At 37.7% G+C, this 10,049-nt stretch overlaps 1 protein-coding gene across 1 annotated transcript in view; it reads left to right on the top strand.

The window, feature by feature from the left end:
- The first annotated feature begins 241 nt into the window (after positions 1-241).
- The window catches only part of EPB41L4A (erythrocyte membrane protein band 4.1 like 4A), a 116,000-nt gene continuing 106,192 nt past the window's right edge, over positions 242-10,049 (top strand). The window contains exons 1-3 of the mRNA XM_014310602.2: positions 242-300; positions 1,363-1,428; positions 3,131-3,176. Of these exons, the coding sequence (XP_014166077.1) occupies positions 242-300; positions 1,363-1,428; positions 3,131-3,176 (171 nt within the window). The remainder of the gene's footprint in view (positions 301-1,362; positions 1,429-3,130; positions 3,177-10,049) is intronic.

Below are 10,049 nucleotides of genomic sequence, written 5' to 3'. Positions count from 1 at the left end.
GGGAGCGCAGCAGTTCCTGAGCGCAGGGGCGAAGGTCCGGCCGCCTCCCCAGGCCGGTGTCCCGTCGCCCGGCCGCTGGGAACAGCTCCCGCGCCGCTGCAGCACGCTTGGCGTGGATGAACTCTTCAAAGTAGTCATCTGCCAAGCGCTAATGAGCCCTGACAGAGCTTGTGAAAACTGAGATTTTTCTAAAGGCGCTTAACTTGGTCCTGTTTGGTTAAGCCTGATGACAACTGATAGCATGTCGCAGACACTTGAAGTCCTTGTTCGAAGAGCCACGGACATGAATTTATTAGCAACGTAAGAACGTGGTTTCAGTGTTGGATTGTTGGATCAGAAAGAAAAAAACCCAAAACCCAAACAAACAAACAAAAAACCAAACCAAACCAACTAATCAACCAAACAAACAAAACACATTTGAGAAAGAGAAAACACATTCAAAGAAAGAAATTCATTCTTTTAAAATTTATTGTTGGAAAGGGCTGTCCGATTTTACCGAAGACATCCAAAGAATAAAATTCTGTATGCCTTTGTGCTTGAGCTTAAATGATTGAAGCTTGGTGAAGCAACTGGGGAAAGGAGAACCTGAAGGAGGGTAGTGGGGAGAGGGAGTTTATATTTAACAATATATTTTCAACTGTAATCAGTGGTATTACTAGGTCTACATGTATTCAGCATTATCAGGCTTTGCTGAATCAACTGCCTGCAGATAGGCCCATAAATCCATGCTTAGCACAGAGGAATAAGCAAATCAAGCTGGAATGACACTGGAATTCAGTACCTGGGCAGGGTCTTTGAAGTCTAAGTTTAGACACTTCTGAAAAGCCTTACCTTTCAACGTGCAGATGTGGGTGTGTTTATCATGCATGCTTTTGTGCAGTAAATGTGCAGTCACAGAAGTATGTTAAAAGTATAATCTGCAAAGATGGTTAGTCTAATGAAGCTGAACCCTGAAAATGAAGGGTATGTGCAGTGTCTAATAAAAATTAATGTCCCACGGGAAAGAAGGAGTCTGAAGATGTAAGTTCTTTCCAAGAATGCATGACTTGCAGTGTTGGGAACTGTCTAGTTTAAGATGAGGATGTGTTTTCCTGCCATTCTTAGTGTGATCTGAATGTGGTATAATGCTAAATATTAAATATTTCATCCCTTCTACCTGCTCCTTCTCTGTCTGAAACCCAACCACAGAGCAGTCATGGAATCAGTTGGAACAGTGTGTGGATCTGACAAGAAAAGTAATAGTTCATTAACAATTTGGCGTAGGCACTCACACTGCGCAGTGGGAAAACTTAGGGAAGGGAGAATCTCACTTTTTGTAGCAACCTGTTTTCTGTGTTTCCTTTTTCTTTCCTTTGTTTTAAGATGTAGTTTGTACGCGGTGAAACCACACCCCAGTGCTGTATCTCCACGAGCCTTTGAAAATCCAAGGTGAGGAGCTGCAGAGCTCTCTCCCAGGCAGTGTTTTAAACCATGGAGCCCTCCCTTGCCTCTGTACCCGCAGGAGTGTTTGTGCAGCTGTGCATGAAGAGCAGCTCCTGCCCAGCTGAGGGGTGGCCACTGGTTTGCCTTTCACTGGGTGAGCCTTCAGCTGGACCTTTGTGCCCTGCTCCACTGCACAGCTGGAGGGTGGCTTTTTCAACACAGTCCTGGCTTCTGTAATTTTCAGCTGCTGTTGTTATTATTCTACAGCTTTCCAGGGATGTAATATTATCAATTCTTAGTGAAACAGAACATAAAATTTGTCATATTCTGTCACGCTTTGTCATTTGGCACTTTACCCTTGAAATACAAATGTTTTATTTTAAATCTTTTACAATGCACTCATGTAAATGCAGAGACTTTTATTTTTAATTTTTAAATTTTTTTTTTAAGTGGCATTTCAGCTTTGGCACATATGTATAGTTTGTAAAAGTTTCATAGGTTTCATTTTAAACTAACATTTAAGAAAAAAACATTTCCTTAGAACTACAGATTCTGGATGGGATCTTCCTTTTGTCATCTTCACTATTAATTTGGTTCAGAGATACATGGGAAACAAGCTTTTGGTACTCTTTCACATATCTTGAATTGTTACAGGAGCAACTTTGTTCTCTTATTTTCTCCCAAGCAGATGTATGTCTGTTAGAAATAAAAACCACAGCTCAACAGCTTTTGGCAATCTATGTACTTGCTTGATATTAGTGATATAAAACTACTTGTTTTGAAGGGTGGAAGGCAGTAGGAGTCCGAGGCAAGTTTGTTTCTTCAGGGAATTGGCTACGAAGTAGATACTTGTGTCCGAAGAGTTTTGAGGATGCATTGCTTACTTTGTATAGTGGTTACTTCTGACTTGTTATGCTTGGCAGCAACTCTACTTATCAAAACATGACATTTTTTAATTACAATTTCATTGACAAATTCTTCATTCTACAGTGGGCTTCAAATTGTACTTCACATTGAAACAATGAGCAGAGGTGACAAGACTGAGACTTTGGGTGCAATTTAGGGGTACTTTTCTCTGTGGACTTCGAAGAGCTTGTTAAGAAAAGGAAAAGATTAATTTTCTTCTGGCTCCCAAGTGGAGAAGCTGAGATGGAAGGAGGTCAAGTGGCTTTTTCAAGGTTGTATGACAAGGAACCAACTTCCCTTTGCTGTTAGGGTGATAGCAACTGACCATAGTGCCATGGGCCATGCTGTCTGGAGGGGTTAGTGAGGGACTCTTCCTCAAAACAATTATTGCTTCTCAGGGTGTTTTTTGGTGGTTTTTTTTTGGTTGGTTTTTGTTTTGTTTTGTTTTGTTTTGTTTTTACTGTTATCAGTGCTGCGTTGCTGTTCTCCCTTTCTGTCTTTGTGGTTTAAGGTTAGAGCACTGCTCTATGAAAATGTGTAAGCTGGGTCCAGCACTGAGGCTTACAGGAGGCTGATAAGAGTTAGGTAATCAGGAAAGGCCATCAGGTGTCTCATAATTTTTGTGTTTCCTTATAGTACATTAACAGAGATATTCTGGAGTGTACATGCATTGAGATAAAAAAGTGATGGCAGTTGTTAGTCCCAGAAATTTTGGGATGGAAGAGGCTATTCACCACAATCTCATGCTGCTTTCTAGTCAAGGTGCATGGCCTCAAATGGGGACAGCTTTTCCTCTTAAAAGGGTGTTCGAGTTTCCAGTTAGGAAATGGGTTTTTGCTAAAGATATGGTAAGAATGAGCTACCAGCTGAAAAGAATCCCTTTTCCAGGACTGCTACTCTGTATTCTCTTCACACAAACTAAACAATAACTTAGGCATTTGTATGGTACAGCACTAGTTGTAGCTCATCTGTTGATGTTGCAAGACATGTCAGTGGTCTTTTGACATGATACCTGACTGAGGGGTTTGTGGGCATTACATATTTTGGCTCTGTTGAGAACTGGGCTAATCGTCCTTGTAAACAGTGGTGTGCCTTATTGCACAAATTTGTTTCTGGAGATTAAGGAAAATCTCTGTGGGCCCTTAAAATTAATGCCTTGAAACCTACTGGTGATCAGCTGTTTCATAAAGAGTGCTCATCTTGAAAAGTGTGTGTTACAGGAGCCTCAGAACCCTTTTTTCCTCCACATTGAAAATAGTATTTAAGGGAGATATTTATTTTGGTTTTTTTCTCCTGAAGAAGCTAAAAATGATATGAAGCATCTGTGTCTCATGTTTGCATCTCTTTGGTTGGAACAAAGATCTCAAAAAAAAAATATTAGCTGCTTCTGCAGTGAAGAAGCTCTCTAATTAGTCTTAAGCCATCTGGTCACTGCACTTTTGAAGTACTCCTTGAAATTCCTCTCTGAGCACTCTTTTTATGTTCTGTTTAGACTGACATGTGTGATGGGCCATCAGCAGTATTTCATTAAAAGTGATGAACAGGAAAGATACACAAGATCTTTCTGGGAGAAGTATATGTTCTGTAATATTATTTTATTTGGTGGTACCATTTATCATTGGTGGCCAGTGGTAGTCTGGCCATCATACCGTTTACTTGATGATTTACTGAGAATTTAGCAAAAGGATGGCTAAAAAAAACCCCAAACCCTTACCTCAAAAAACAAAACAAAACAACAACAACAACAACAAAACAAACCAAAACCCCCAAAAAACAACAAAGCAAAAAAGCAAACCTGAAATAGAGAGTGACTGATATTAGGAACTGTGTTAAATAACTGGACATGTAAAAAGCATGAATGGGTTCATCAGAATATTATACATATTGTGAAGATACTTATGGAATAATTGACAAAAGGATTCAGTATGATCTACAGAAGTAGGTAAGCACACCATTTCTTAGAAAGTTTTCTGTGGATTATTCTGGTATTTTTCATTTTTTTGTGTGTGTGTTTTTTTGTTTGGTTGGTTTTTTTTTTTTTTCTTTTTTTTTTTCCATTTTGGTTTTTTTTTGTTTGCTTTTTTCCTTTGGTTTTTTTTTTTTTTTTTTGACTTTTTTTTCAGTCCCCAGTGAAGCTAAACAGTTCCAGACTTCATGTCTTTAAAATACAGTGTATACAGAAAATATACAATTTTACGCTTTTACAAGTGCACCTTTACATCAAGCTGTATTAGCTGTAGGTACACCAAGGAGTCAGCCTGGGAATTATAGGGATCTGTTTTTTTCCCCAGTGAAAATACTTAATGGATACATTTGATAGCAGGAAATAGAATCCTGTGAATACAATGAACTTATATTGGGTTAAAAAATTATTGTAATGGAGAGTTAGCATTAAAATCAAATTGGTAGTAATTTGCTGTGAATGTGGAATGTATTCTTTATGAAAGTGATTTCTGCTGGTTTATTCTAAATTTTTCTAGGAAAGGAAACTGTCTTTTTTTGTAAGAAATTTCTAAAATTTTCTGGTTACACTACTTCAGAAATCTGAAAAATCTTTTTAAAGGTAGATTGCAGTTGTTTTCTACCTATGGTGTTTTCACCACCTACAGGAATTACTAAACTGAAATATCAGAGTTCAAGCATATTTAATCATATTTTCCTCTGCCCTCTTTGGTATTGATTAATAAAGAAATAATTAATCGATAGATATTTCAAGGCAGATTCTTCTTGATAATCTGCATATTGATTTGAAAAGAATAGTTAATAAAAAGTGAGTTGATTAAAAGGACACAATCTCAGTCTCGTTTCAACCTTGTAATATATTTTCTTTATAAAGCAACAGTTCTGCTATGTGTACATATTTTGCATAGCAGCAGGAAAACTACACAGACAATATCATCAAGTTCCAAGTGTGAATAATTTTCTTCCTTAATGCTGTTGACACCCTGCATCTAAGGATTGTCTGTAGCAAAACAACAAAAAAAATGTTAACAAAAAAGTACATTACTGATAATCCCTTTCATATCAGAAAGGTGCTGGTGCTTCTTAAAGTTCCTTTATGAGTGTAAAATGGTCATCTGATTGCACACTGAGGACCAGATGGTTTATATGAAATTTTGAACTATTTCAGTTCTCTACAAATGGACTGAAACAGTGCACAATTCTAGTTTACAGAGAATGAAAGGAACAAAATGGCTCATGAACACTGCTATTAACTGCTCTGCAAAAATTTGTGTCACAAATTTGAAATAAATTAGTAACTTCTTACAATATCTTTACAGATGAGGCCAGCGATCTTGAATACCCCACAGAATAACCATAAAATAAATGAACAATGAGACGCTTTATTTTCCCTAGGTTCACTTAACTAAATTAATGAAACCAGCATGACAACGAGAAGTAAATCCATTAACGTCTAAATGGAGTTATGTCTTGGTCAACCTGAGGTTTGAGCAATAATATTGTCAGAGGTGTCTGTTCTTCTGTTTTCACTGAGCAGTAATTTCATAATAGGACCAGGGTACACGTAAACTATGAGGCTGCTTTTTTTTTGGTACAGTTTTGGGTTTATGTAACTTGGATCAAGCATTTCTTATATTAAAATATTTTAGTATAGTTAAATATCACCTCTTGATATGTTGTTCATTTTAGTTCCTGAGAATTCTGAACTAAAATTCAGCTGCAGAATTGCAATCCGTTCCCTCAAAAAAGAAAACTGCTAAAAATCATCACATTGTATGAGGAGAAATCTTGAAGAGACTGAATTGAAAAGGTGTTTCAGAAAGAGAATGTTTCTAGAAGCTAAAATTTTATGTCACTTCATGCTGTAAAAATATCTGTTTTCAAGATGATATTGAACACATATGAGGAAAGAGAAATTGTGTATTTGTCATATTGCATCATTATTAATATCTGTATTTTTGCTAGAAAGATGAGAGAGGACTTGCCAGTCTTTTAAATATTTTTAAAATTTATTTTCCTAAAGGGGATTTAATTTTGTAATGATAGATCAGCTATATTACCTTAACTTTTTTCACAACTGATACATTTGGAAGTGAATAATCACATTTCAGTACCTGGGTTTGATTTTGCAAACTGCATTTTAAAATGCACATTTTAGATGCAGCTTTCTGATCAGATCTTTTGCTTGCTGCATACTGATTTAATTGGAGAGTTTAAAATGAAGGTTGTCATTTCAGTATTGATCGAACTTTCGTTCCCACTTCTTCCGTCGCATCCTGAGTTGTGGATGGCTGAACACTGCAAGCACTAAGGTCAAAAGGACATGCTCGAAGTCAACCCGTGCTATTATTCAAAAGTGGAAAACCAATAGAAACATTGCAAAATGAGAGCTCTGCTCCTTTGGTTTTGCTGCAGCATGAAGAGGGGAACCTGCCTGTTTTGCCAAGCGGGAAACATGCTTTATCTGCTCTCCTTGGCTTGTGACCACAAACATTGATTTCTTTGAAGGAAAGAGACCTTTTTTGAATGGTAATTCTAGCAGTACCTTTCCAGAGGCAGGAAAAAGACACCTCAGAACTTCCTTTGAATTGATATACAAATTGTCTTTATTGAAAGTAACAACCAAAATTCAATATACCCTCATGGGCATTTTTGATCATTCTAGATGGAAATCCCTATTGGGCTGAATGTACCATTAACCTATAGTACTAGGGTAGTTATGTTAAAGTTTGGTTGTTAGATGTCTCAGAGGTCTGTAAAGATTCTTTTTTGAGAAGACTTTCTTTCCTCTTGCCCCTCATTATTTCTTTTTAATTCTGTCTTGTTTGCAAATGGCAAACTCTCACTCCTATCAGGAGCTTTCATTAGTTATGCTTGGTAAGAGCAAGCATAAGACTATATATTCAGTGAAATTCAACTGCTCCTGCTTATGTTTAAGGTAAATAATAAAGTCATTACAGTAATGGGTAGTTACTGATGTAAAGGAAAAGTGGATCCAATTTGTATGGTGATATGTTTATTTATTTGTCAATATTTACATTTTAAACTCTGCAGATTACAACTGGTTGTCCATAAGGCAGAGAAGAAGACAATCTATCTTGCTGTAGTTCTTGAAGTTATGGGTAAAATCTCTCTGTGGTTGAGTGAGCCAGTTTGATAATAAATCACTCACCACTTCAATACTTTTCCTCTGTTCTTGGGAAAGTAAGAACTGAGTGCACTGAAGAATAAATTCTCTTGTTTGTGTGAGAGACAGAATGCCATTTAGGAATGGAAAGGAAAGACCTTCAGTATCTCAATTCTATTAAAAGAATTTGGAAGGCAGAAAATGGCAGTTTCCCTATATAATTAGTGGCAAAATTTGGCATGACTACTAATGTAGGCAAGCACATGATTTAACACTTTGTAGAACTAAAGGCAGTCGATTGTCTTGTAGAATTGATCCAGAAGACAGTTCATCCAAACAAAGCCCACTTGATCTGGTTTTTGTTTTTCACATACTATATATTTCACTGAAAGTTCTCATTTGTGTCTTGACAAGTGGTTATTTGTAGTGTTTTGGAAAATATTTTCTATCTATAATAATACTAATTTGTGTGTTATATAGAATATGTTGTTTATTTTATTATTAATTTTTTAAATACATTCTATATGAGAAAAAAAAATTACAGTTCTTGTTTTGGTTCCACAGTTTTATTTAGATCGCAGTGTAAAAGAATTGTGACAAACTTCTTTCCTATTTGGTGGATGAATGGTGGCTGGAAGGAATGTAATGGGGTTTTGTTCTTTTCCCCCTTTAGGATACCAGAGCAAGTATTCTCTTTATAAGAGACTACATTGAGAACCATAAGGGAAAGCAAATTTTCTTTTTATGCTGTTTGTGAGTACTGCAGAAAACTGGTGGAGCTAACAGTTCAGAATTATAAAAATGAGGAGGAATGCATAGGAGACTAATGAGGAGTGAGTTCAGCACTGACTCAGGACTTGAAGCAAATGATTCAACAGCCCTTGTGAGAAGAGGTAATCCCACAGTGCTGGTGTGATAGGTAACATGGAAGGAGATTCTCCATATCCCTCTCAGGGATGCCTCAAACTGCCTGCAAAACTCCCTGTTTTGAAATGAGTTTTACTTTGTTTGGCCAGCACCAGATAGAGAAGAATGCTGCCCTGGGCCCTGCCTCTGCCCTGGTTCAGTGCTCGTGGGGTTTACTGTGGTGTAGAAGGTGGCTGTAATTTATAAAGTGGTGAAATCTCGTCATGGCCATCAAAAGGAATGCAAGTCAGGTGTCAGAACCAAGTGGGACTGGAAGGCCATGACTGCCAGCATTTCTTCAGTGTTTGTTCCCATGGAGGAATCCTCAGATCCTCCTTCCCTGCAGTTCCTGTGGCTGTGGGAAGTGAGAAGGAGTGCAAAGGAGCTTGTTGCAGCCTGACACTTCCACGCTGTGTCACACAGAGCCCGGACCTCCTACAAAGGGGTCCTTTCAAGAGTGCTTCAGGCTGGCAGCAATCTTTTGTCTGTGTGGCTAGTTTGTTTATTTAATATGCCAGAACCAAAGAAAGCTGAGTGTCAGACTCTCATAATTCTGGTTGTCATACCATGACAGTAAGGGGTGGGTGATATGTATTGGGGTGCCTTGGAGGGGACAAGACAGCAAATAATCCTGAAACCTGTGCCTGGATCTCCCTTCAGAGCAAATTAGGACACCTCAGGAGGGACCACAGGAGAGAGATGGCTTAAGTTCAGTAGAGGTGATCAGGAGAAGAAGTTCCTGGGGAAATGAAGGAGAGTTGCAAATGGACAGAATAGTCTTGCAACAAACAAAGTTTTTTGTATTGCCATTCGCTTTCTGAAAGAAGGGGAGAAAGCCACAAGACTTTGTAGAGGAACCTTTTGATGAGGTGTGTGAATGTCCTGACTTGCCCTCAGCTTTTTAGGTTTAATTTCCATTGGCTACTTTGGGTAGGGGAGGAGGAACTGGAGAGAGGAGGAAAAACATTAAAAATGTTTTTTAAATAATATTTTCAGGATGGAATAAAGCCCTTATGTTGAAAAGATCAAATATTTTCTCCCTGCTTTGAAGTGATGTCAGATTCTTCAGCTGTATTCTTCACTTTTTTATTATTTTTTACTTTCTAAAAGTCCCATCTTTTCTTTTTGTGTACAGCACATAAGTTGGCCGAACACTTCAGTTCTCTTTTCAGTGGGTGCGTCCTTCCTCTGGAACACTGCAAACTCTAAAGCTGTGGGAAACAAAAGTTTCTGGTATCCTTCAAAGGGTATCTACCAGATTTATTCTTATCCTTTTGTTCTTAACAAATGCATTTCTGTAGACAAATTATAATGCCTTTAAAATCACCCCTGACTGAACCATCTTTCTCCAAAAATGGGGAGTGTTCTGGAGCTCTCTCAGTGCTCTAGGTTGGGATGGATGAGATTTACTAAAGAAAATATTCTTGGCCTTGAGGCTCCTTTATCTGTGTCCTTAGTGTCTCAAAGCAGTTCCTGCAAAAGCCAATTTTCTTTCTTGGACCACCATTTAGTAATAATGTTTCTTTTTCTTTTCCTGTGAAAGCAATAGTGAGTTACCACTGTCTTTCCTGGATTGGAGAATACTTGAAATTTTGTACCTGGTTTTAATTTCAGTGTCGATGACATGTGTTTTGAAGTGCTTTGGCACCAATTTCAACAGGAGCCAAACTGACCCCAATTTTTCTGTGAGCAGGTTCAATTAATAAATGAAAATTTACTTGAAAGA

The sequence above is a fragment of the Geospiza fortis genome, unplaced genomic scaffold, assembly GCF_000277835.1.
Source record: "Geospiza fortis unplaced genomic scaffold, GeoFor_1.0 scaffold433, whole genome shotgun sequence".
In the NCBI taxonomy this organism is placed as follows: Eukaryota; Metazoa; Chordata; class Aves; order Passeriformes; family Thraupidae; genus Geospiza; species Geospiza fortis.
This window is presented reverse-complemented; position numbering and strand designations above follow the sequence as displayed.